General features: G+C 41.6%; 3 protein-coding genes and 2 pseudogenes across 3 annotated transcripts; 2 read left to right on the top strand and 3 right to left on the bottom strand.

The window, feature by feature from the left end:
- Positions 1–1,900: 1,900 nt before the first annotated feature.
- LOC122908952 (histone H2A type 1-H-like) lies at positions 1,901–9,737 on the bottom strand. Its single transcript, XM_044252430.1, has 3 exons — positions 9,329–9,737; positions 2,542–2,733; positions 1,901–1,968 (listed from the first exon to the last, which is right to left on the bottom strand). The coding sequence occupies exons 1-3, from the start codon at positions 9,735–9,737 to the stop codon at positions 1,901–1,903; spliced, it is 669 nt and encodes a 222-aa protein (XP_044108365.1).
- A 250-nt stretch (positions 9,738–9,987) lies between these two features.
- Positions 9,988–10,369, top strand: LOC122900238 (annotated as a pseudogene).
- Positions 10,370–14,390: 4,021 nt separating this feature from the next.
- LOC122908900 lies at positions 14,391–16,968 on the bottom strand (annotated as a pseudogene).
- A 4,352-nt stretch (positions 16,969–21,320) lies between these two features.
- LOC122913442 (histone H2B type 1-A) lies at positions 21,321–21,704 on the bottom strand. Its single transcript, XM_044260175.1, has one exon. The coding sequence runs from the start codon at positions 21,702–21,704 to the stop codon at positions 21,321–21,323; it is 384 nt and encodes a 127-aa protein (XP_044116110.1).
- A 317-nt stretch (positions 21,705–22,021) lies between these two features.
- On the top strand, positions 22,022–22,417 carry LOC122913431 (histone H2A type 1-A). The gene has a single exon (XM_044260168.1). It carries the CDS (start codon positions 22,022–22,024, stop codon positions 22,415–22,417), a length of 396 nt encoding a protein of 131 aa, XP_044116103.1.
- Positions 22,418–27,657: the final 5,240 nt, after the last annotated feature.

Genomic DNA, 27,657 nt, shown 5'->3' with positions numbered 1-27,657 from the left:
CTTGTGCAAAGGCACTGTTTCTGGAAAGCCTCTGAGGATTTGTTAGCTGGAATAGGTATGGGAGAGATAGTTTCTCTAATAAAAGGAGCTCTAAGGAGAAAAACCATTTAAATGCCTCCATGATGCCCATGCATTTTGGTTTTAAAGATTTTTCAGGCACAGGAGCAGAGTATTGTGAACCCTGAGTCAGTCCCTTCTGGAAAGAGGCCATATTATCTCTTTTTGCTACTTAAATGATTGTTATTCCGTAGGTCTGAGATACAAGGATTTGGAGCCTGGAGAAAATCCTTCAACTTAGGAAAGTCTATAACAGGAATAATAAGCAGATTTTATTTCCTCTCTGTTTTCTCTAGTGCAGGGAAAAGAAGTTCTTCCCATGATCTGGCCTCTCTCAGGAATCGTGTTGGGATTTGAAGCCAAAGAAAAAGTGAGTGTTAAAAGTATTCTTTTGCCTCTCCTTGTTCTTTCATTGTGTGTTTCACTTAGGGGCCACTCTCAAATGTATGGTTTTGTCAACCTTAAAAGTAAAACAGCCAATCATTTTACCGGAGAAATGGGTTTATTTGGGAATAGCAGAGGAATTACAATTTGGGACACACAAGCTCTGGCAAACCATAGGCAAGTCCGGAGATCAAAGGAAAGGAACATTACTGGGTAGAGAAAAGGAGGAGGTTGGAAGGGGTTACTTTAAAGGAAAGAAAGCCCACTGGAGGAAAGTTAGAGTTCAGGGTGGTGACAGCGTCTCACTGGCTGAGTTGTGGTATTTTCTTATTGGCTGAGCTTGCTGCTGGGCAAGGAGAAGGTCTTCCTTCCCCCTATCCCAGTAGTAAAGTATGCTTCTACCTGTTGGGAATGCAGTGGAGCAGAAGAAATAAAACATCAGAGTTCCCACTTATGGCCTCCTGACTCCATTTTTAAATGAGGTTTCCTTTACTCATTTTCATCGTTTAGACATGCATCATTTTATCCTGCTTCACTTTATTCTACTTCACAGATACTGTGGTTCGTTTTGTTTTGTTTTTTACAAATTTAAGGTTTGTGGCAACCCTGTGTGGAGCATGTCTATTGGTGCCATTTTTCTATTAGCATTTACTCACTTTGTATCTCCATTTTGGTAATTTTTGCAATATTTCAAACATTTTCTTTATCGTATATTCATTATGGTGATCTGTGATTAGTGATTGCAACTTGCTGGAGGCTTAGATAATGGCTAGAATTTTTTAGAAATCTTTTTAAATTAAGGTACATTCATGAGGGGGGGGTCAGCCATAATGCCACCTATTAGAAAAGAAAAGTTTCCCTTAAAATTTCCATATTTTCCTTCCTCTTCATCCAACTACCTCAGCATTCTTCTAATCTTAGCTTGGAGATCAAAGCTAGAGTCATTTCTTTTTTCTTAACACCCAGTGTAGGAAAAATCAGTCATAGCCTGAGACTCTGTGTGAGTACCTTCTGCTTCAGCCATTTACTTTAAAGTTTTGATTGGGTTCAATGTACCAGATTCCTCTCTCTCCCACTCTGATTTTCACCTCTCTTTGAATGAAACGTAAGGGTGAAGAGCAAAGACTCAGCATTATTGCTACAAAAGAGGAGGGACAGAATTAAGGGCAGATGCACAGTTTTCTGTTATGTTAGCACATGGGGGGTGGAACTTCTCATGGGCAGAGTTAGTTTTGGCTTTGATTTGTCAGATACAGTCTCTTGCAAGTGAAGAAGTCAAACTGAATAGTATTTTTTAAAAGAAGGGCCAAAAGCAAAGGGGAGATTATTGCTAAGTAGTCTGTGGCAGCTCAAAATTTAAGGGCCTTTGGAACACAGTGGCTGAGATTGGGTGTCAAGGCTGCTCTCTCTCTTCTTCACCCCAGACGTCCCAAACCCATTTTTCTTGTTCCCTTTCATTTCACTTTTCAATCTTTTCTGAGAGCCAGGAGACCTTCCTCAGCAGCTCCAGAGCCTTATTCACAACTTCTTAAAAGAAAGAAAAAGTGTGTTCAAGGGGCAGAGCTAAAAATCTCAGGAAGTTCTTTCATTAGATCAGCTCAGACTGTGTTCCCACCTTTGGGGTAACTGTGACCCAGGACCCCAGACAGTAGTTCCACTGGCTGTAAGGTTGGGGGATGGGCACTTCTCTTTTGGCACTGACTGTCCCAGAGTTTTTCAAGTCAGTGCCCTACCCTGCCTTGAAATCAACTTAGTGGGCACGTAGAGTTGTTTTTTGGTTTTGTTTTGTTTTTTTTGTTTGTTTGTTTTTTAATGGGAAAGGTTACAATGGGATTTAAAAATCTAATGACAATCGAAGTTTCAAGTAAAACCCGTTCTCGCAGAGTAACTTACAGGAAACTTATCAAGAAAACATAATTAAATGGTTTGATTTATGGAAATATATATGGTTCTTGGGAATCTGGCCACAGCTCACTCTCTGAAATTGGGTACACACCTTTGAAAAAGAGACTTTGATGTTTGCTTTGCTATTGTGTCCTTTCCCAGGAGTGCATATTACTCGCTGGGCTTTTACTAACCGAAGACTTGGGTCACACTTGCCTCTGTGGTGGTGGCCCGTGGTGTTCCTGGATGATGGACTGGCTGCCTGCCCTGCCCAGCGCTGGGCTCGCAGCTCCCAGGTCGGCCAGCTCGTGAGTCCACCTTCCCCCCCCGCAACGGGCTCGCCGCTTGCCAGCCCCGGAGGAAACACGGTGCATCTACTCTCCGCCTGGCCTTCTTGCTTCTTCCCACCTTCAAAAACAGGAAACAGAAATAAGAGCACTTCAGGCACAACTAAAGGGAAGGATCCTCCGGCCACTGCACTGGGGCATGTTCTGATTGGCTGAGGTCACCGAGGCAACTGTCCAACCAGAGAGTCGAACGGGGCTGTTTGGCTTTGACCTACAGTGTATTGTTACGTTCGTCCGATCAGACCTGGCTATGTCAAACTTGTTGGACTACACGGACTGTAAAGGAGCCCCTTACTCCAGCAGTCTTTGTTAGAGGCCGAGTCACGTTCCTGTGGTTGATGGTCTAAGGGGTTTTCCTGAGTCTCTAGGGAAGGCGGTGAGAATGTGAGGACCGTAAGCAGGAGTTTTGTTGTTGGGCGAGACCGTAAAGCAGCGTGTCCTGAAGTTCAGCAATGGTCGTGGGCGTTGTTTCTCCTGGGGAACCCGGGCGGTTGGGGGAGTCACGCTGCTTCTGCTGCCCTGCGGACGTGTTGGGCAGTCTCACTGGAAGCAGAGGCTTTCTTCAGGCCTTGAAGTTTTCATCAGATGGCTAGTTCCTGTGTGATGTCCACCAAGGACACCAGCTGGAAGTGAGCATTAATATACACTCAATCATTCTGTTTTGAAATGTCCTGTAAATGAAATCCTACCGTATTTTTACTCTGCAGAATTCCGCAGAGGTACAGTCAGGTCGCTCGCTGCACGTGTCAGTAGCTCTTCCTTTTTGTTGCTCCATAGTATTCCGTGGTAGGGATAAATAACAGCTGTTTAACATTCACCTTTTAAAGGACATTCTAGCTTTTCCAACTATTACGGATTAAACAAAAATAAACCACCAAAACCCTGCTGTGAACACAGAGGTCTTTGTGTAAACGTCAGTTTTCACTTCACTGGGATGAGTGCTCCGTACCGGGAGTATGGGATCCTATGGTAATACCTTTCGCATTTTAAGAAATACCTTTCGTAATTTAAGACACTGCCAAGAAATTTGCCAAAGTGACAATAACATTTTGTTTTCTCACTAGCAATGTATGAGACATGGAATTTCTCTACATTTATGCCAGCAATCAATGTCACTATCTATTCTTTATTTTAGTTGCCTGATAGGTATATATTGATATCTCATCAGAGTCTTAATTTGCATATCCCTAGTGGTTATTAATGTTAATGTTTATTAATTTCCGTGAAATGGCCCTTAGTGATTTTGCCCATTTTTTAAATGGGATAGTTTTTGCTTTTGTTTGTTTGTTTGTTACTATTGAGCTTGGAAAAGTTTTTATATATTCTAAATGTAGATTTGTCATATTTATAGTTTGCAGATATATTCTTTATGTCTATAGCTTGTCGTTTTAATTTTTACAGGACTCTCAAAAAACAAACATTTTTGCTTTTGATGATGACATTTACCAATTTTTTTTCTCTCCTGGATGGTTTTGGTTTCATGTTTAAGAACTTTTTGTGTAGTTCTAGATCCCAAAGATTTGTCTTCCTTTTAAAAGGTTCATGGTTTTACATTTTATAATTGAATCTACCATCAGGTTTAAGCGAATTTTTGTGAAAGGTGTGAGGCTTAGGTTGAGTTTCCTACTTTTGCCTATTGGTCTGGCATCGTTTGTTTAAAACGTTACTCTTCCTCCCTTAAATTTCTTTTTCATCAGTGTCAAAAGCTAGGTAGCCCTACTTGTGTGGGACTATTTGTGGGTTCTCTCTTTTGGTCCATTAATCTATTTATCTGTCCTTTTCCTATTACCACACAGTCTTGATCACCACAATATATAATAAGCTTTGAAACTGGGAAGAGTGATTCCTCCCACTTTATTCTTTCTTTTCAAAACTGTTTGATATTATAGTTCTTTTACATTTCAGTTATTAAGTTTTAGGAGTTTTGGTTTTGGTTTTGGTTTTTTGTTTTGTTTTGTTTTTTAGGGTCTTTGTGATTTTCCACATGGACAATCCCATCATCTTCAAATAAGAGCTTTATTTATTCTTTTCAAATCCATGTGCCTTTAATTTCTTTTGTGCTCTATGAAAGACTTCAGAAGTTGAATGTAATGGTGATAATGAATATCTTTGCCTTGTTCCTAATCTTATGGGGAAGCACTGACTCTCTTCTCATTAATATGATGTTATCTGTAGGATACTTGTAGAGGTCCTTTATCACACTCAGAAAATTCTATTACTACTCTGTTGAGAGTTTTTAGTCAGGAAAGGATAGTGAATTTTGTCAAACATTTTCTCTGCATTCATTACTGTGGTTATACTGTTCTTCTTTATACTGTCAATATGGTAGATTACATTGATTAATTTTGAATATTGAGCCTGTCTTGCATTCCTTGATCTTTATACACTGTTGGACTTGTTTGCTATTATTGTTTCTTTCCTATGTTCATAGGGATATTGATTTGTAGTTTTATTTTATACTATTTTATATGATTTTAGTATTGAGCTAATTTTAGAATCATAAATTGAGTTGGGAATTATTTTTTCCTTAATTTTTCTGGAAGAGATTGTATAAAAATCAGTGCTTTTCTTCTTTAAACATTTGGTAGAATTCTTCAGTGAAACCATCTAGGTCTACAGATCTTATCTGAGTGAAGGTTTTTGTTATTATTTCCATTTATTTAAAAGTTATAAGAATATTCCATTTTTCTAATTTGTCTTGGATGAATTCTTCTAGTTTGTGGTTGCCTGCAGTATTCCCTTATTATCATTTTAATGATCTGTTATATACCTGTTATATTTCTGAGATTTGTAATTTCTCTCTTTTATTGTCAGTCTTGATAGAGCTTCTCAATTGTATTGATTTTTTTTAAAAAGCATGTTGCTATGCTTTTTTTGTTTGTTTGTTTTTAATCTCATTGAGTTCTCTCTCTCTCTCTCTTTTTTTTTTTTTGATTGATTGATTTTATTTTTTTTTTGATTGATTGATTTTAAAGAGAGAGAGAGCAAGAGCAGGAGGGACAGAGGGAGAGGGAGAGAAAAACTCAAGCAGACTCTGTGCTGAGCATGGAGCCCAACTCGGGACTGGATCTCTTTGACTCTTGAGATTACGACCTGAGCTAAAACCAAGAGTCAGATGCTTAACTGACTGTGCCACTCAGGTGCCCTCCCTGAGTTCTTTTCTTATCTTTCTTTCTTCTTGCATTGAACTTATTTTGCTCTTCTTTTTCTATACCTTTATGTGGAAGTTTGTAGTAATGATTTGAGAACTTTCTCCTCTTCCAATATGACCATTTAGTGCTATATTTCCCTCTCAGTATGACTTCAACTGAATCCTATAAAAAAAATTTTAATTAATTAATTTATTTATTTGACAGGATGAGGGACACAAGCAGGGGGAATAGGAGAGGGAGAAGCAGGCTTTCCGCTTCGCAGAGAGCCCAATATGGGGCTCGATCCCAGGACCCTGGAATCATGACCTGAGCCAAAGGCAGACGCTTAACAACTGAGCCACCCAGGTGCCCCCCAAAATTTTTTAAGTAAACTTTATTTTGAGATATTGTAGATTCACATGCAATTGTAAAAAAATATTACAGAAACCGTGTAGCATTTACTCAGTTTCCCCAAAATGTACATCTTGCAAAACTTGGTACAGTATCACCACCAGGATGTTGACATTGAGATAATCAACATGGCAATCCGTAATGGCAAGGATCCCTCATATTTTCCTTTTTATAGCACAGACACTTCTCTGTCACCCACACTCCTCTTGGACCACTAATACAGTTTCTGTTTCTTTACGTCATTTCAAGAATGTTATGTAAAATGAATTATATAGTAGGTAATCTTTTGGAGTTTTGTTTTTTAAAGAATAGACTTTGTGGGCATCTGGATAGCTCAGTTGTTAAGCATCTGCCTTCCACTCAGGTCATGATCTCAGGGTCCTGGGATCGAGTCCCGCATTCACCTTCTTGCTCGTGGGGAGCCTGCTTCTCCCACTATCCCTCCCCCATCTCATGATCTCTCTCTCACACACTCTCTCAAATAAATAAGTCTTTTTAAAAAATTAAAAATGGACTTTATTTTTAAAGGCAGTTTCAAGTTGACAGAAAAATTGAGTAGAAAGTGCATATACCGGGGCGCCTGGGTGGCTCAGTGGGTTAAAGCTTCTGCCTTCTGCTCAGGTCATGATCTCAGGGTCATGGGATCAAGCCCCGCATTGGTCTCTCTGCTCAGTGAGGAGCCTGCTTCCTCCTCTCTCTCTGCCTGCCTCTCTGCCTACTTGTGATCTGTCTGTTAAATAAATGAATAAAATCTTTTTTTAAAAAGTGCATATACCTAATATACTTCCTCTGCCACTGTGTTAGTATGGCACATTTGTTACAATTAATGATTCTCTATTGGTATATTATTATTCATGAAAATCCATAATTTACACTAGCATTCATTCTGTGTTGTGCTGTTAGTTCTGTGGGTTTTGACAACTGCATAATGTCATGTACCCACCATATAGTATTACAGAGAATGGTTTCCTTGTCCTAAAGATCCTCCATGCTTCATCTCTTCATCCTGCCCCCTCTTACCACCAAAGCCTGACAACCACTGGTCTTTCTTACTGTTCTTATAGTTTTGCCTTTCCCAGGATGTTGTTAGACTAATGTAGTACATCATCTTTTCAGAGCGGCTCCTTCACTTAGCAGTATGCTTTGAAGATTCCTGCTACCTTTTCATGGCTTGATAGCTCATTTCTTTTTATCACTGAATAAAACTTCCTTGTATGGATGTACCATTGTTTATTTATCCAGTCATCTACTGAACTGAATTGTGAATAAAACTGCTATAAACATTTGGGAGGTATACATACACATACACACACACACATAATCTTAGATAGATATATCACAAGTGCTGGATCAAATAGTAAGCTAATGTTTACTTTTATAACCAACTGTGTTTTTCAAAGTGGCTGTCCCATTTTTCACTACAACCAGCACTGTAACGTTGTACCATTACTTCAGCTCCTAGCCAGCATTTGATGGTGTCAGTGTTTTGGATTTTGGTCATTGGGGTCAGTGTATAATGGCATCTCATTGTGGTTTTAATTTTAAATTACCTAATGACATATGATATTGAACACCTTTTCATGTGCTTATTTGCCATCTGTATATCCTTTTTGGTGAAATGTCCATTTATGTTTTCATCCATTTTCTAAATGGATTGTTGACTAGTTTCTTACTGTTAAGTTTTGGGAGTTCTTTATATATCCTAAGTACTAGTCCTTTGTAAAATATGGGTTTGCAGCTATTTTCTTTGAGTCTATAGCTTGTCTTTGCATTCTCTTAAAAGAGAGTATTAGTTTCTTATGGCTGCTATAACAAATCACAAACTGGGGGTTTAAAACAGAAGTTTATTCTTGTATATTTCTGGCAGGAAGAAGTCAAATTCAAGTGTAATAGAACTGGTTCCTTCTGGGTGCTTAGGGAGAGAATTTGTCCCATGCTTCCCTCCTCTTTTCTGGTGGCTTCCAGGAATCTTTAGGGTCCCTTGGTTTGTAGCCATATCACTTCTAACAACTGCCTTCGACTTTCACATGATCTTCCCTTCTCTGTGTCTTCTCTTTGGTTTCTTATAACCAGTTATTACTGGATTTAGGCCCCACCTGGGCCCTTAAGATAATACAAGATCCTAAATTGCCCAGAAAGAACACAGACAGCAGCCTAGAATCTAAGCAGAACCTGAATGGCTGCGATTAAGGAGAATCAAAAGAAAGGTGTTAGGAATAAAATTACTTATATCATGTAGGATTTAATTTGTCTGTGATAACAAAGGGAGAGGAGATTCATCTGGGGAATCCCAAATTTTCCTGCTAGATTTTAAAGAGAAAACGGTCAGAGATCTAATAATATTGTTATATTCCAGTGAAGGCAACAAATTTGGTTCTTATTTCCAGCATGTGTCATTTGGGTGCCATTCTTATATGATGATCGCATATTATTGGTTGATTAACATACTGGTGAGTTTAGTTGGACTGTGTAAGAATGTATAGTTTAAGATGGGAAGGTAGTCACATGTCAGTTTTATTTCTACTAGGTAAAATGTTTAATGTGGTCCAGTTCTGATAAATTTCAGGATTTTAGAGGACTCATGGGGCAAGAGATGAAACCATAAGTGACAGACCAGCCTATCTCACTGCCCTTTTATGGATTCTTGCAGCAGAGGGTGGAATTGGGTTAATGACCTCAAGGAGCTGAGTCACAATGTTCTGATAATCCACAAACGCTCAAGACCAGTCATACCCCTTGTTTGGTGCTAAGTTTGTTGCTGTCACAACAGCCCTAATCTAAGTTTGCTCCTTTGCCAAGGAGAGGCACTTCTGCCCCCGAGAGCCTGCCAGATGGCTACTCTGTGTCCTCTGGAGGGCTAAAACCATTCCCTTGGAAGAGTCACCGCACGTTAAGGCAAACTGCTTCAGAGGTCTCGGTCACCATTAACTAGATAGTTTTCCACGTCCTGTTAAAAAGAGTTGTGGTCAACTAAATCCTTATTTATTGCAGATGAATCCGTTACTGTTTTTTGTTAACTTTTTTGTAAATCTAAGCTCTTTCTCAGAAAATGTGAGTGGCTCTGGAAAGAGCTTTTGGTTCAGTTTGGGTTTGTTTTCACTCGCAAAGCTTTACTGCTTCTGAGGTATTCCTTGGACTGGACTTTATAAGGGTGGCTCTCGGTCTTCTTGGGCAGCAGCACGGCCTGGATGTTGGGCAGCACGCCGCCCTGCGCGATGGTGACGCGGCCCAGCAGCTTGTTGAGCTCCTCGTCGTTGCGGATGGCCAGCTGCAGGTGGCGCGGGATGATGCGCGTCTTCTTGTTGTCGCGTGCCGCGTTGCCCGCCAGCTCCAGGATCTCGGCCGTCAGGTACTCGAGCACGGCAGCCAGGTACACGGGCGCGCCGGCCCCGACGCGCTCCGAGTAGTTGCCCTTGCGGAGCAGGCGGTGCACGCGGCCCACCAGGAACTGCAGACCCGCCCGCGACGAGCGCGTCTTGGCCTTGGCGCGCGCCTTGCCGCCCTGCTTGCCCCCACCAGCCATCGCTTAAGAACACCTGTGTGATAACGGAGAGAATTTCCGTTAGGCCAGGCACCAGGCCTATTTATCTGATTGGCTATTAGTCTACCAATGAGAGGATGTTCCTGGAATCACCAAACTTAAAAACACGCCACTACCCATTGACCAATCGGATGCTGGCTGCCCAACGCGTCATTGGGCGCTGCGCCTATAAATACCACACTTGGCTTCTCCGAGTGCCAGTTGTTGGCCACATTGGAGCTGTTTACCAGCCATGCCAGAGCTGACTTCGAAGGGCACGACCATTTCCAAGAAAGGTTTCAAGAAAGCAGTAACAAAAACTCAGAGAAAAGAAGGGAAAAAGCGTGAGATGCCGCAAAGAGAGCTATTCCATTTACATTTATAAGGTGCTGAAGCAGGTGCACCCCGACACCGGCATCTCGTCCAAGGCCATGGGCATCATGAACTCGTTCGTCAACGACATCTTCGAGCGCATCGCGGGCGAGGCGTCCCGCCTGGCGCACTACAACAAGCGCTCGACCATCACGTCCAGGGAGATCCAGACGGCCGTGCGCCTGCTGCTGCCCGGGGAGCTGGCCAAGCATGCCGTGTCCGAGGGCACGAAGGCCGTCACCAAGTACACCAGCTCCAAGTAAAATGACTCCAGTCACTAGACAAGCTTTAGAACCCAAAAAGGCTCTTTTAAGAGCCACCCACACTTTCCAAAAGACTGTAGGCTCATCTTAGTTGTAATGTATGTGGGTAGGTGTTCTGACTTGGAAACTGCTGGTGTAACAAGCAAATTTCTTGGTCCATTTTTCCAAGTTCACTTTGCTCACACCATATCTTTTGAGAAATAATGAGGTCTCACTGGAGTGGTTGCATGACTATCTTAGTACTAAACACCTAACTGGATTCTTTATGCATTTACAGCATTTTCAGTGAGACTTTATATCTAGGTAAAGAAATTCAGAGAAGGGAATCCTTTGAACAGAAGAAGATTTCAGTAATCCCGTGTCCTCAGGGAGATCCTTCCATGGACCATGAGAGCCATAAGGAATATGGCTTCCCTTTATTTAAAAAAATATTAGTTTTAAGTACTTTGTACCAGATAACAGTGAAAGCCTGGAGCTGTGGACAGACTTTACAGACCTTAAGACTGTCTAGTATGGGAGCATTAGTTACAGCTGTTTTGCTTCCTCTGTACATTGGCTGTGATGTGTGAAAAAATTCTTTGTGTCAGGCTAGCTGCCCATAAGCTGCTGATATTTGAGGCTCAGAGCCCAGAATTTCTTGGTCTGATTTTATCCGAACATTTATTGTGGTTTCTAAACTGGGCTATATATCAAGAGCAGGTTGACAGGAATGTGGACACTTTGCCCTGCCAACTAATTCACACTGGAGCCCGATAATTGGCTAACCCCAATCAACTGGCAAACGAGGAACATTAATGAATTCACTCTTTTTTTGCATCATTTATTACAAGTTATAATAGGGCCACTTGTTTTTTATATTGTGATTGGATCATTAAATTGTGTTTGTACCATGTACTTCTGGGCTCAATACCATGATGTTCCAAATCGGGTCATACAGAATTTATCAAAATAGGATGCCCAGTAATCACAGCAGAGGACTTTAGGTACAAGATCTAATCTGTCATAATTATCTGGACTCTTCTGAAAGAGCCCACAAGCATTTTAAAAAATCAGTGAAAAAAGCCATGGAAATTGACAAAAAAAAAAAAAAAGGACTCAAATTATTATGACTACTTCCCAGAAACCTGTGGTTCAGCTAGAATCCTCAGTTTGACTCTTAATTTCTAGTTTCTTCCTTTTCGAGAAAGATGTAATATATATACATCTTCTTTATAAGAAATAAAAATAAAAAACAAACTGAAATGCCATTTAGTTGAATATGTATAGTAAAAATTCATAGGAAAAAAGTGTCACATGCCCTTGCAGAACCTCTGAATGCCTTAGCCAGGAGTCCTTGAAGGAGGTAATAGATTGAACATCTATGTCACATTGTATGGGAGGGGGGGCATCATCTCCAGTCAGGGGTCCCAGCTGCCCTAATAAGACCTTATAAAACAGCAGATATCTGCACAGCTCCCAAATCCTGATCAACTCTGGAGTTGAGAAGTTTTGATTTTCAGGCTGGTTCTTTCCCTTAGCAGCATGTATTTAAGATTTACCCTTTTTGTTATGTGGATTACTATCTTGATCCTTTTTACCACTGAATAACTCTTTTGTATGGATAGACCAACTGTGCTTGGTCTAAAAATCTATGGTAGACTCACAGATCTCTATCTGCAGTCTAGGGCTCTCCTTGAAGTCCATTTACATATTTCAAGGGCTCTTCGTTGCTTCCACTTTTTAGCCATTGTAAGTAAGGATGTAAGTATTTGTGTGCAGGTTTTATGTTGACATAACTTTTGAAACAGTTGGGTAAAAATTACCAGGAGCACAATTGCTGGGCTGTATGTTTTGCTTTATAAGGAACTGTTAAACTGTCTTCCAAAGCGGCTGTGCCGCTCAGCATTCTCACAAGCAGGCACTGAATGAGAATTCTTGTTGTTCCAAACCCTCATCTCTATTTGGCAATGTTATGTTTTGGATTTAGCCATTCTAATAATAGGTGTGTGTAATAGCTCATTGTTTTAATTTGCATTTCCCTAATAACAGTTATGTTGAGGATCTTTTGAAATGCTTATTTACCATCTGTAGATCTTTTTGGCAAGATGTCTGTCCAGATCTTTTGCCTATTCCTTAATTGGGTTGATTTTCTTGCTGTTGAGTTTCAGGCATTTCTTAAAATATATTCTAGGTACAAGTCCTTTATCATATAGATGATTTGCAGATATTTTCTCCATCTGTGGTCTGTCTTTTCATTCTCTTACCCAGGGTTTTTAGCAGAGCATACATTTTTAATTTCAAAAATGCCCAACAGAAATATAATGCAAGCCACAAACATTGGCCGTATATGTCACTTTAAACTTTCCAGCAGCCACATTTAAAGTAAATTAGTTAAATTATGTTTAATCAAATATTTTAGTTAATTCAATATACCAAAAATGTATAATTTCAGCATGTAATAAAGATAAAATTAAGAGAATTTGCATTTTAAAGAATTAGATCTATGAAATCCAATGTGTATTTTATACTTACACCATGTCTTAGTTCAGACTTGCAACATTTCAAGTGCTCAGTAACCACGTATGGCTAGTGACTACCATATTGGACACTAAACTTACTCTACATAGCCTAAACCACACCCCTTGCTCTAAACACCTATGGCAGATTCACAGATTTATATCTGCAGTCTAGGGCTCCCCTTGAATTCCAAACCAGTAAATTCAACTGCTTTCTCAACGTCGCCATTCTGACTTTAACAGCCACCTCAAAATTCTCTCCACAAGGGTTTGCAGTCTCTCTTGACAGTGTTTTCAATTTTACGGTTCATGGTAGCCATGGTGCCATCCCATTCACATGGTTGTCCAAGCCAGAGATGTGATATTTTTTCCTTGTTAGTGCTTTTGTTCAGTCTCTACTTCAATCTATCTACAAGATATATCAATTTTATTTCCTGTATATTTTTGTTATCTGGCTACATTTCCCCACCTCCACTGCTGCCATTTTTGCCCAGGCCCTGTCATCTATCTCACACCTAAATTACTGTCCCTAGCTAGCCTCACTGTTCTTAATCTTGTTTCCATAAAATCCATTCTCCACTCAGTTGGCAGAGTAATATTAAATGAGAAAAATTTTTGTTTTCACTAACCATTAACTGAAATTTAGCATTCTTTTCAGTTATGAATATTACATAGCAAACAGACCAGTCACATTAGCCATACCTGTGGCTTTGTTGCCAATGGAAATCACAGCCATATTCCTAGCTCTTAACCATGATTACCGATCCCTCAAAATATTAATACCCGTGAGAACCTCAAAATATTATAATTGTTATTTTCTATTTCAAGTGCAAATTTAAAAGCACTATTAAATATAATTATTAAATATAAATATTAAAATATTACTATATCAAACCCTGGGTGGCTCAGTTGGTTGGACGACTGCCTTCGGCTCGGGGCGTGATCCTGGAGTCCCGGGATCGAGTCCCGCATCAGGCTCCCAGCTCCATGTGGAGTCTGCTTCGCTCTCTGACCTTCTCCTCGCTCGTGCTCTCTCTCACTGTCTCTCTCTCTCAAATAAATAAATAAAATCTTAAAAAAAAAAAAAAACATTTTGAAAACTGTTTCAATCTGGCATTATTTTATTATTAAAGCTCATATTTGGGAGCACCTGGGTGGTGAAGTTGGTTAAGCATCCAACTGTTGGTATTGGCTCAGGTCATAATCTGGGGTCCTGAGATCAAGCCCCATGTCAGTCTCCACATTCAGCGTGCAGTCTGCTTAAGACACTCCTACTCCTTCTGCCCACCTCAGGCCTCACATGGCCCTCCATTCCACATCTCTATGTCTGCGATGACCTCCTCCTTTCCCTTATAGGGGTACCTTAAATCCAGATTGATCTCATCTCAAGATTCTTAACTACCTCTTAATGATACCCTATTTCCAAACACATTCATAGGTATGAGGGGTTAAGACTTGTATATATCCTTTAACAGAACAAAACTGAACCCATTATACATCACAAACTAACAAATTGCTCCTAAGGTTTAGCTTAACATTGATGCACACAAAATTTCTATCATTCTATCTGGGTTGAAGTGATTGATTGATTGATTGATTGATTGACTGATGAATGGGGAAAATAACTCTGTTTTATCTGGCATTGGCAAGCATCCAGTCTCAGAACCTCTAGATTGTTTCTTGGTGCCAGTGGGCTTGGTGACCTTGAAAATGGTGAAGTATGTGGTCTGACTCAGGGGCTGGCACTTGTCCACTGTGATGATGTTCCTGATCTGGGCATCTGTAAAGCAGGAGGGCAGGTATAGGACATCTTATGGTGTTTCTCTGAGTAGCTATGCTTTCAGACGTGGTGGCGGCAGTCTTGCTGGATAACTAATGGTCCTCTCCATCTTCATCTTGGTCACCATGCCAAACACAATCCACCCTCAGATGGCGACATTGCTGGTAAAGGGGCATTTCTTGTCAATGTAGGCAGCCTCAGTGGCCTCCTTAGGCACCTTGAAACCCAGATCGATGTTTTTATAGTATCATGGGAGCTTCTCCTTGCCAGTTTCTCCAAGAAGAACCTTCTTATTTTGAAAGATTTTTGGCTGTTGTGAGTAGGCATGCTCACTCTGAATGTCTACTGTCTTCCTGGTCACCAGAGGAAAAGATGGACTGAAGTAATTTAGACTAAATTATAGAGCACAGAAAGCCTTTTTGGGGCACCTAATTATCTCCCTCATTCATAACTAATTGAAACCTTGTGTTTATGTCTACCTCACTCTACGAGAAAGGAAACACAAGAAGAGTAAGCACCTCCTCGGTCTTGTCCTTTTACACACACACGTTCATTCATTGAGCAAATATTTGAAGACCAGAGGAAAAAGAAACACAATTTTAAAATCTTTTTTGGAACACGAAGAGTAACAACAAATTGCAGCCACTTTCTCTGACTGGCCTCCACTCAAGGAAGAGCAATGCGGGCCTGCCGGGGCAGTAGAGTGAGGACTTACGTTGGTCTGGCTCATTGTGGCCCCGCTCCCCAGGATGGTTTCCCTTGCCCCACATACCTCACGGTCCCATCCGAGATGGGACTGGGAAGTTTCTTTTTTGACTTGCACCAGCAGAGGTCTTTCTGCTGTTCTGGGTTCAGAGAAATTATGGTAGCTTGAGGGCAATGGCAGCATCCAGGTCTCTCAACAGGCTTGGGTGCTCTGTCCGTTTTCCAGGCCTCACCTTCCTGGCACTCCTTATGTTTTCTGCTCTGTGGCATAACAACACCACAGCCCTAGAATTAGGGAGAGAGAGGGAAGACCTTCCCTACTTCCAGGGCAAATCCCAACAGGTAGTTATTGCTGGTAATGTCCGGGTGGAGTAAACAGCTAGAGGGGCTTAGGGAGGGGTGCACCTTCAGGATCTGCTCTCCCCAGTTCCCAACCCCAACCTCACTGTATTTAAAGCCAAGTGGTAGCTCTGCTGTGACCCTTTCCTCAGAAAATTCCATCATGCCTGTCCTATGTTACTCAGGGACTGAGGTGCCGGCAACAGGCAGACAGTACCCTTCTTAAAGCACATTTTAAAAACCTGAAACAATAACAAGAACCCCTGTGTTTTCACTGCTTTCCTGTGGATGGTTTTGGACTAAAGCTTTGCTCTTAACTTGTCTGACATTAAAAAAGTCTTCGGAGATTGCAAACCCTTTCCACTGTCCTTTGTGCCACCAAGGTCCCTAAAGCTGGGTTCTTGGCCTGCAAGTTCAATCTAAGGAAAGACAGTTTCACCAATGGCTTTGCTTTTCTAATAATAAACATTTCTAGTTTCCTATTGGAGAATGAAGAAATTCATATCTTTCAGCAACTCTTACATATCAGAATTCAGAAAATTTGTGAATATGTGGGAATGAGGGGGAGCATGACTTAGAGGAAAAAAAGATAGTGTAACTGCTTACATTAATCAGAACGCATAAATACAGGCAGTTCTTCAGGTAGTATAAAATCTTAAAATGATGATGCAAAGCAATCTTAATAATCAGTGGGAAAAATCATGATTACTAAATAATTTCTACATTTTTATCCAGATATTTAAAAACTCCCTTAACTGGGTGCCTGGGTGGCTCAGTGGGTTAAGCCGCTGCCTTCGGCTCAGGTCATGATCTCAGGGTCCTGGGATCGAGTCCTGCATTGGGCTCTCTGCTCAGCAGGGAGCCTGCTTCCCTCTCTCTCTCTCTGCCTGCCTCTCTGCCTACTTGTGATTTCTCTCTGTCAAATAAATAAATAAAATCTTTAAAAAAAAAAAAAAACCTCCCTTAACTGACTGTTATGATTATAGAGGGAAGTGAAAAAAAATATTTAGGACATTGTGCTTTAAAATATTAAAACCATTAAAGAATTAAAGTGTCATTCCTTTTTTAAAAGCTTCGTGAAAATAGTTGGACATGCTTGCCTTCTTGTCATCATATAACTCAGGGTACACTGAGTTGCTTTTCTACACCGTGGTGAAGGGTCAGGCTCTTAATTCGTGTCAGCTTCCACCATTTTATTCTTTGTATTTTCAGTGTTGTGAAATACCTTTGAGAATTCCTGTACTATTTTGCCGGAGCCACTTTCTCTGGAACATCTTCATCCTTTTTGACACAAACACGTTCCGATTTGTGTCCGTGAGTTCACCTTCCCCGAGGTCCTCTGGTCACTTAGCTTGTCTCTCGATAGCGCCAGCAGTCTCGCTGCCTGCTGGTTCTTCTAGAACTCCTTTTATATTCAGTTTGAATTCCACTTCCAGGATAATTATTTTTCTTTTTTTTTTCTTATACTTTCATCTTGATGGCCAAATCCCTCTTTTGATGAGCAGTTCTTGTCATGTACATTTATCACTGGGAGACAAAGTGGCAACTAAAAGTACACATTTCCTATTTGTACATAAACTGAGTAACGTTTGCAGTGTCCAGAAACCAACACATTTTAAAAGAAGTGAAATGGGACATGTGGGCGGCTCAGTTGGTTAAGCGTCTGCCTTTGGCTCGGGTCATGGTCCCGGGGTCCTGGGACAGAGTCCTGCATCGGGCTCTTTGCTCGGGGGGAGCCTGCTTCTCCCTCTGCTTGTGCTCTCTCTCTCTCTGACAAATAAATAAAATCTTTAAAAATATATATAAATAAAATAAGTGACATGATAGGTCACATGATAGAAAACAATGTACATTTGTTTTCTGTGTAGTGACTTATATGAACTAAAGATCCAATGCTGAAGTTTGTAATTTATGCATCTACTCATTACTGAAATTCATACTGTGTTGTTGGACAACTGGTGATATTTAACTGAACTGTCATAACTGAAATTCATTTATATCAAAACTGTGCAGTGTGAAAATTTTCTCTGTGAAGTAAGCACCCCACTAAAGAAGCTAGGAAAAATAAAAATAAAGTGAGTCGGTGGAAGGCAAAAGGTTAAATAATGAAAAACCTGGGGAAAGTACTTAGGAGAAAGAGAAATGGCCAAACTGTTTTTAAATTTTTCATTACAGTAAAATAATAAATATAAAGGTAAAGAAATAATAAATGAATACATTTAAAAAATGAAAGATTAGCCAGTAACTGATGGGGTTTGTAAAAAAATGAGAAAACACAAACAGAAAATTAGGGATAATAAAGGACTTGTAGTTACATGCACGGTGGAGAGAAAATCATTCGAGACCAATTTGCTTGTCCCTAAGAGGATATCTTTAAATGATTTTCTTGTAAAATATATTTTACCAAAACTTATTACAAATTATTAGCAAATCTAAGCAGAATAGGTTCATAAAAGAATAGGGAAAATGGTCAAAGAACTGTCAACTGTAAAAGAGACACCAAGTACCCATTGTTTTGAAAAGGGAATTTTACCAGAATTTTCAAGAAAACAGAATTCCAGTGTATTCAGTCTCAGAGTATTAAAAACACAGTTATTTTCTAGGGGTACCTGGGTGGCTCAGTCCATTGAGCATCGGACTCTTGGTTCAGGTCATGATCTCAGAGTTGTGGGATTGAGCGCCACATTGAGTGGAAGTTTGGGATTCTCGCTCTCCTTCTCCCCTTCCCCCAACCCCCACTCGTATGTGTCCGTGCACATGTGCCTACACGTTCTCTCTCTCAAATAAATCTTTAAAGAAAAAAAAGAACATTATCTTCCATGTTATTTTTATGAACTGAATAAAAATTTATACCAAAAGCTGAACACTATTACACACAAAAAAGGAAAATAGAGATTATCTAATTTATAATATTGAAGCGTAAATTGTAGATGATATATTGGCAACTGGAATTAAGTGAACAACATGATGCCCAAGCGGGGTTTTATGCAGAAATGCAAGGATAACTCAGTATTAGGGAGTTTATTAAAATAACTCATCATAATATGTCTAAAGAAGCATCCCCAGTGATGCTGAAAAAGCATTTTCTAAAACTCAATATCCATTCTTAACTTAGAGTTCTCAGTAAAGTAGACAAAGAAGAATTATTTCTCATTATGATGAAAAATATCTAATGAAGAATAGTGCAAAAGGTTCTCTGGCAAAGTGAAGAAAAAAAATGGAATGCCTACTCTCTTCATTTCTATTTAACATCATTATGAAGTCTGTGAGCCATTGAAATCAGACAGAAGAAAGAAATTAGAAGCAAGCTAATTAAAAGGAGGCAGTAAAATGTTTATTTTCAGATATTATCACAAAAGTGTAAAACCCAACAGAATTTACCAGAAAGCCAACAAGAATTTAAGTCAATTAAGTAAAGTATAATAAGGATATAAAAGTGATGCACAAGTCAATAACTTCACATAGAACAATGCCTTCACATAGAACAATTAAATGATAGAAGATTTGAATAGGGAAATATACCATTTATAATAAGAGCAGAACGAAAATATCTAGAATTATACTTAATAAAAAATATGACAAATTTATATGAAGGAAATTGATTTGCCCATACCAGACACATGGTCCCATTCCCTGTAGGTGAATGGCTCAAGCGGTATTTGGGACTAGAATCAGGTTTAGAAAAGAGAGAAGGTGGGGTGTCTGGGTGGCTCAGTCAGTTAAGCATCTGACTTTTGACTTCAGCTCAGGACATGATCCCAGGGTTGGGAGAACCATGTTGTTTCCCTGCTGAGCTGGGAGTCAGCTTGAGATTCTCTCTCCCTCCCCCTCTGTACTTCTCTCTCTCTCTCTCTCAAAAAAAAAAAAAAAAAAAGGAAAAGGGACAAGGAAATGCTCAGGGAAGGCTTTTCTTGCTCTCAGTCAGAGACCCAGTGAAATAGACTATTTCTTCCTGCTTTTACTTCACCCTGTCTGCATGAACACTTGGGCCTGTAGCCAGCATGACGGTGAAGTCAGGGTGTGGAGAATTGCAGAGGCTATCATGGCGATGGAACCAGGACTTCGGTTATCCCACTCTTGCAATTTCTTTACCTTTGGACATCCTGATTAGTGACATTACTTATTGTATCAGCTCATTCATTTGGTACTTCCTGCTATTTGCAACCAAAACATAATCTGAGGTAAAAGCTGTGTCAGGCTTGGCACTGTTGGGTGGCACTAAAGTTTATTTAGTGAGAAGAAAACATGTATACACTTCTAAATCATAAAAAAAAAGTGCTTTAAATTAAGTCAAGTTGAGGATTCCAGCTAAATCACAGGTCTGCTGGAAGTAATTGATCCCTTCTTTTTAAGGTCATTGAATTCAATCACGTATGGATTTTAGTACTTGGTCTGCTTCTCTGAGAAGAGTCCAGATGATGCAGTGATGCAGGACCCAGACACCATTTTTTTTTTTAAGATTCTATTTATTTATTTGACAGAGAGAGATCACAAGTAGGCAGAGAGAGGGAGAACCAGGCCCCCCGCCGAGCAGAGAGCCTGATGCGGGGCTCGATCCCAGGACCCTGGGATCATGACCTGAGCCAAAGGCAGAGGCTCAACCCACTGAGCCACCCAGGCGCCCCAGGACACAGACACCATTTAATGATCAATCCTACGACAGAACAAGTGATCATAGGTGTAGAAAATCAATGAAAAAATGATTCAGTTAAAGTTACTGTTTACCAGCTGATTGTGACTAGCCAGGTTAGTGAGTTCCAATCTGAAAACCTCATATGCTAACATTTACACATTCAGTGTCAACATGCCCTCTGTGAGCGTCTAACATAGAACACCTTGAACCAAGAGATAGCACCTCAAACTCTGCAACTTGAGGGCATCTAGAGTAGTCTATAGGACTAATTTCATGCACAGCAGTAAACAGGAAGCAAAATACCATTAATATTCTCCAGAATACCCTAGGGTCTCAAGGGCTCTCCACAGCTTCAGGCCCTTGCCTTCTACTGGGGAAGATTTTTGGACATAAGGCCTGCTACGGGGCCACCTGAGGGGCTCAGTTAAAGCATCTGCCTTCAGCTCAGGTCATGGTATCAAGGTCTTGGGAACCAGCCCCATTTCTGGCTGTCCTTGGCCCTCTCCTTCTGCCTGCTGTGCTATCCTAAAACAAAAAAGCAAAAAAGCAAAAAAAAAAAAAAAAAAAAACAAAAAAAAACACCTTGCTGCATCCCTTGATCCTTTGTGAGCCGGTCTTCCTCAACATCCTAGTCTGCTTCTCAGAACTTACATTACAGAATTTCTTCTATTGAGATGCTCAGGGCTCCCATGGAAAATACCAGTAGCCCTAGCATGTAATGTGAATCTTGGCACCATTGGGGACAGTACTCGGGAAACTTCAGTTGCAGGTTTTTCTTTTTACAGCACTATTTGGTCCTCAACTGGCTGAACAAGTTACTGTTCCAAATAGAACTAGCACTTACTTTCACAGGTTTTCTAAATTTTTAAATTCTCAGCTTGCCACGACATAGGGACTGTGCCCGGTCAGCGGAGAGCCCACAGCCCTTCTCCAGGAAATTTAAGTGGCTCTGAAAAGAGCCTTTGGGTTATTTAGGTGAGGACGCTTACTTGGGCTAGTTCACTTGGAGCTGGTGTACTTGGTGACGGCCTTGGTGCCCTCGGACACGGCGTGCTTGGCCAGCTCCCCGGGCAGCAGCAGGCGCACGGCCGTCTGGATCTCCCTGGACGTGATGGTCGAGCGCTTGTTGTAGTGCGCCAGGCGGGACGCCTCGCCCGCGATGCGCTCGAAGATGTCCGTTACAAAGGAATTCATGATGCTCATGGCTTTCGAAGAGATGCCGGTGTCAGGGTGCACCTGCTTCAGCACCTTGTAGATGTAAATGGAATAGCTTTCTTTGCGGCATCTCTTGCGCTTCTTTCCTTCTTTCTTCTGAGTTTTAGTTACAGCTTTTTTGAAGCCCTTCTTGGAAATGGTCGTGCCCTTTGAAGTCAGCTCTGGCATGATGAGTGTGCAGCTCTATAGCGTTACAGCTCTCCAGTTACAGCTCTAACGGCTCCAGCAGGCACCAAGTAAGCGAAGAGCACTGGAGGCTGGCGAGAGCAGTATTTATAGGCGCAGCTCTGAAGTGACGCGTTGAGCAGACACCGTCTGATTGGTTAGTAGGCAGTGGCGTGAATGTAAATGAGGTGATTCTGGCGAGGCTTTCTGATTGGCTAGATAGCCGTCAGCCAATCAGACAGCCAATCACAACCTACTGTCAGACTATAAATAGGCCCAGTAGGGTCTCTAGTGGCTGGTTTGCTGCAGTGCACTCAGTTATGTCTGGGCGCGGGAAGCAGGGCGGCAAAGCTCGCGCTAAGGCCAAATCCAGGTCATCTAGAGCAGGCCTCCAGTTCCCAGTGGGCCGAATCCACCGTCTGCTCCGAAAGGGCAACTATGCAGAGCGCACTGGGGCTGGTGCACCCGTGTACCTGGCGGCCGTGCTGGAATACCTCACCGCAGAGATTCTAGAGTTGGCGGGCAATGCGTCTCGGGACAACAAGAAGACGCGCATCATCCCGCGCCATTTACAGTTGGCCATCCGCAATGACGAGGAGCTCAACAAGCTTCTGGGCGGTGTGACCATCGCGCAGGGCGGTGTCCTGCCCAACATCCAGGCCGTGCTGCTGCCCAAGAAGACCGAGAGCCACCACCACAAAGTCCAGAGCAAATAGTTAACAAGTCATGAATCCTAGTGAGTGACCTGAACATTGGTGAAGAAAAACCAAAGGCTCTTTTAAGAGCCACTCAAATGATCAGTGAAGGCTGTGCATAAACTGCCATGTGTGTGAGTTGTCTACATACACATACATACATGTGCCATAAATCCTAGTAAAAAATCCCCGCATACCAGACCTTTGGTTCTGCTAACGGTTTCTTCTGAGTTTTAAAGCTGTTAAGGATCAACAAGCCTTCCTGTAAGTGGTTGGTCAGCAAGGAAGATTTTTTTGAGGAGAGAGAATCAGTTTCCAATGCTCTGTGTAGATTCCCCTGGAGACTTTAATCTCAGGACCCTAATCATGACCTGAGCAGAAATCAAGAGTCTACCTAACTGACTGAGCCACCACCCAGGCACCCCAGACAGCAAAGTTCAGTCACCATACTGGAGTCATTGGGAGAAAGAACTATAATTACTCTTATCTTTGCAACCACCACTTAGTTTCTGAGCTAATGTAAACAGGTGACTTTGACTTACTTTTTAGAGAACTTGCATGTGAGAAAGCATGGGGGAGGGGTAGTGGGACAGCAGGAATCCCAAGCAAGCAAGCTCCATCAGCTTGAGCCCCACCTGGGCTTGATCTCCAGACCCTGAGATCATGACCTGAGCCGAAATTGAGTCCCACGCTCAACACATTGAGCCACCCAGGCACCTGTAGACAGGCAACATTAATGCTAAAATTGAATTAAGGACTATAGTTAAGTGATGATTGGATAAGAACAAACAGGAGGGGGCGCCTGGCTGTCTCAGTCATTAAGCATCTGCCTTCTGCTAGGTCTTGATCCCAGGGTCCTGTGATCGAGCCCCCTGTGGGGATCGCTGCTAGGTGGAGAGCCTGCTTCTCCCTCTCCCATTCCCCCTGCTTGTGTTCCCTCTCTCCCTGTCTATCAAATAAATAAAATCTTTTTTAAAATGTCTATCATAATTATTTGAAATTATTAAGAAATCTTGGCCAAGCTTTTCAAAAATTTTGAGTACAAAATAGTTTCAGGTGATTTGTTTGTGCTGTGAACACCAAGAAAAATTGGAAAACAAATGAACATTTAGTTAGTTAGACTGTCAAATGCATAACTACAAAATATTCAGTAGTCTATCTAAAAGAAAAAGAATCTCACTGGTTTTCAAAAAAAAGCCATTCGAGACACTTGAGATCTACACATAGGATATGTAAAGAAGCAGATATAAGAAAGGTATAAACTTCTATAAGAAGTTAAAAGATGAGCATAAAATACATATGTCAATTAGGGGAGATTGGGTTATGAAAGAGTTTTAACCATCTCTTGAATTAATGGACATAAATATCAATTAAGGCATGCAATTGGGGAAGGCACAAAAGGAAGGAAAAATTTTGAAGACTGAAAAGTTGTACAGATATATTGAACAAAATTAGATAATGTCTAGAACATAGCAATTAAATTTTTTAATGTGAAATTTTAAAATCAAGGAAGAATAATGGTATAAATGTCTAAATGAGGGATATGCAAAAAATCTAAACCGAAAAATTCTAAATAATTTCAATAGATACACTTCCATCAAGCAGGTAGCATTCAAGACCCCAGCCTTGCCAAAGCACAGAGTATGGAAAGGCGGGGGAGAAAGAAAATGACTTTATAGTAGAGAAATCTAGCAAACAATATCTCAGCCAGGTGATCAGTGCACACAGCATCAGTGATGAGCGCCGTGTCAAAAATATGCCTTTAAATTGGTATGTTGAGAAGGGCGTTTCACATCTTTGGTCTTCCTCCCAGGAACCCCATAATTCCAATCAAACCGTGAGGAAAATATCAGACGAATCCAATTTGAGGAACATTTTATAAAATACTTGACTATAAACCCTCAAAATTATGAAAGTCATGAAAAACAAGGAAATTCTAACAAACTGTCATAGCCCAGAGGTGGCTAAATAAACATGACCACTAAGTGTCATGTATTTTGGGTTAGATCCTAGAACAGGGGAAAAACAAATTAGGTAAAATCTATTGAAATCCGAACAAAGTTTAGAGTTCAAGTCACTGTGATTTACCAGTGTTTGCTCCTTGCTTGTAAGAAATGCACCAATATTGACAGTAGGAGAAATTGGGTGAGGAGTAGCAGGGACTCTTATCTTGACAACTTTTCTATAAATCTAAAATTACTCTAAGTTAGGGGTACCTGGGTGGCCCAATGGGTTAAAGCTTCTGCCTTCTGCTCAGATCATGATCCCAGGGTCCTGGGATCCAGGCCCGAGTTGGGCTTTCTGCTCAGCGGGGAGCCTGCTTCCTCCTCTCTCTCTCTCTCTCTCTCTCTCTCTCTCTGCCTGCCTCTCCACCTACTTGAGATCTCTGTCTGTCAAATAAATAAATAAATAAAATCTTTTTTTTTTAAATTACTCTGTTAGAAAACTTACTGAAAAGAACAGAACAATAAACTCAAATTTACTAAATAAAACAAAAAAACAAGGAAGAGTTCTAAATCCAAAATCAAACACCTGAAATACAGCTCTTAACATGCCAGTGTAATTGGCTCTGAAAGGAGTCTCCAGGGTTTGGATGCTCATGTCCTCCTAAAAAATTCGTTTGAGGGACACCTGACTCTGGATTTTGACTTAGGTCATGATCCCCAGGTGGTGAGATCGAGACTCTCATCGGGCTTTGTGTTGGGCGTGCAGCCTGCTTAAGATTCGCGCTCTCCCTCTGCCTCTGCCCCTTCCCTCCCCTCCGTGTCCCACCTGAGCTTTCTCTCTCTGAAAAAATATTTAAAAACTCATTTGTGGCCAGTATACTTGGTGATAGGAAATAGTGCCCTACACACTGTGTGCCTGGTCAGCTTTCCAGGCATGAGAGTGCAGGAACCGTCTGGAATTCCCTGTACATGATAGCCAAGAGCCCATTGTAAAGAGCCAGGTGAGTAGACCACTGGGGAGGTGCTGTAAAATCATGAACATTCATTCGTTCACAGGGCTTCTGTAGAGATGCCAGTTTGGGGGTGAACCATCTTCAAGACCTACTCTATAGTTAGTGTAATAGGGCTGTTCGTAACATCTCTGCCATTTCCTGCCATTCTTCTTCTGCCATGATGGCTTCCTGGAGCCTTCCTTGGATTGAGAGAAAACTTAGAGAAAGACTTGGAAATAAGAGACACAGCCCCCCCAGTCTTGAAGAAAAGACGGCAATAAGTTGTGAAGCCACGGGACTTATTAATACATCGCGTATTCAGATGAGGTTTTGGGTAAACTCGTTTCTGAAGAGACAAAAAATCAAGATGCACGTGAATGTAAATGAGATACTGCAGGTCAACTCCGATTGGATCGTCGTCCTAGTTGCATCGACCACTCAAAAAGCAGAAGATTGTCCCCCGGGACCTAGGTTCATAAGCAGTTTGAAGAGGAGCCCGTGGTGCCTGCTTGCTTTTGTAGGTTTCAGCCTCAGCCTCTTGGAGAGTCCGGCTTCCTTACCCGAGGTCCAGATTCCCAGAGGAATGGAGCAGGCCAGGTTGAGTTAGATGTCCGCTTGCTGCCCAGCAACATTAGAGGGAGGACAGCGATCTCGGCAAAGAGTGCATCTGGGTGGACACATCATTGTGTTGGGAGGACTGTCTACTTTCCAGTTTTTCCTGATGTGGTGGTGTAACTGCTTCTCTTTATCTGTTTGAAATAACCCTGTCCTGTGGTCCAGAGTGGTTCCGGTGTGCCACCTGAGCAAGTGCAGGTGACACTTCGCTGTTAGAATTATTAGCCTGAGTGAATTTCTGTTTGTTTGTTTTTTTTAAATAGTGAGGTGAGGCATCATTTCAGTTTGGTGGCTTTTTGTCCTATGTCCTTTCAGAGTTGGAAACAAAATCCTAAGGTTTCTCTCTCCTGTTGTCTCTGCCCCAGTGACTGGCCCATACCTTCTGGAGTCAGAAAAACAGCTAATGCAAGCAGTAAGCCTGCTTGGGAGATGCCCGGAGCTTTACCCAGCTCACTAGTAGCTTGGTCTTCTCAAGGGCGGCTTGCTGCTCTCATCCCCACTCCCGTCTGTGCCCCCCCCCCACTTTTAAACCAAGTGGCATAAGGGACAGAGGCAGTGTGCCAACTGGACAATAAAAGTCCTCCCAAACCCCCAAATCCCTATCGAAGCTTGTGCCCCTTTCACATTCTTAGGGGTTGGATAGGTTTGCATCTTAATCCCAGCTTCTGGGACAATGTGCACAGTCCCTTACTCTTTTATTTTTTATTTTTTATTTCTTTTCAGCGTAACAGTCTTCATTGTTTTTGCACCACACCCAGTGCTCCATGCAATACGTGCCCTCCTTAATACCCACCACCTGGCTCCCCCAACCTTCCCCCCACCCCCTTCAAAACCCTCGGGTTGTTTTTCAGAGTCCATAGTCTCTCATGGTTCACCTCCCCTTCCAATTTCCCTCAACTCCCTTCTCCTCTCCATCTCCCCAAGTCCTCCCTGTTATTTGTTATGCTCCACAAATAAGTGAAACCATATGATAACTGACTCTCTCTGCTTGACTTATTTCACTCAGCATAATCTCTTCCAGTCCCATCCACGTTGATACAAGTTGGGTATTCATCCTTTCTGATGGAGGCATAATTCGTCCGCTGAAGGGCATCTTGGTTCTTTCCACAGTTTGATGACCGTGGCCATTGCTGCTATAAACACTGGGGTACAGACAGCCTTTCTTTTTACTATATCTGTATCTTTGGAGTAAATACCCAGTAGTGCAACCTGGGGTAATAGGGAAGCTCTATTTTTAATTTCTTTTTTTTTTTTTAAGATTTTATTATTTATTTATTTGACAGAGAGAAATCACAAAGTAGATGGAGAGGCAGGCAGAGAGAGAGAGGGAAGCAGGCTCCCCGCCGAGCAGAGAGCCCGACGCGGTACTCGATCCCAGGACCCTGAGATCATGACCCGAGCCGAAGGCAGCGGCCTAACCCACTGAACCACCCAGGCGCCCACTATTTTTAATTTCTTGAGGAATCTCCACACTGTTCTCCAAAGTGGCTGCACCAGCTTGCATTCCCACCAACAGTATAAGAGGGTTCCCCTTTCTCCACATCCTCTCCAACACACATTGTTCCCTTACTCTTTTGACTCCCAGAAGCTTTACGGTGGTGCCTGGGACTTGAGTTTTCTGGGAGTTCTCTGCCCATCCTCTCCCTTGCTGATGTTCCAGCAAAGCCCTCAAGGTGGCCTGTCAAGAAGCAAGTGTTCACATTTGTCA

This window comes from Neovison vison, chromosome 1, assembly GCF_020171115.1.
Source record: "Neovison vison isolate M4711 chromosome 1, ASM_NN_V1, whole genome shotgun sequence".
Taxonomy (NCBI): domain Eukaryota; kingdom Metazoa; phylum Chordata; class Mammalia; order Carnivora; family Mustelidae; genus Neogale; species Neogale vison.
This window is presented reverse-complemented; position numbering and strand designations above follow the sequence as displayed.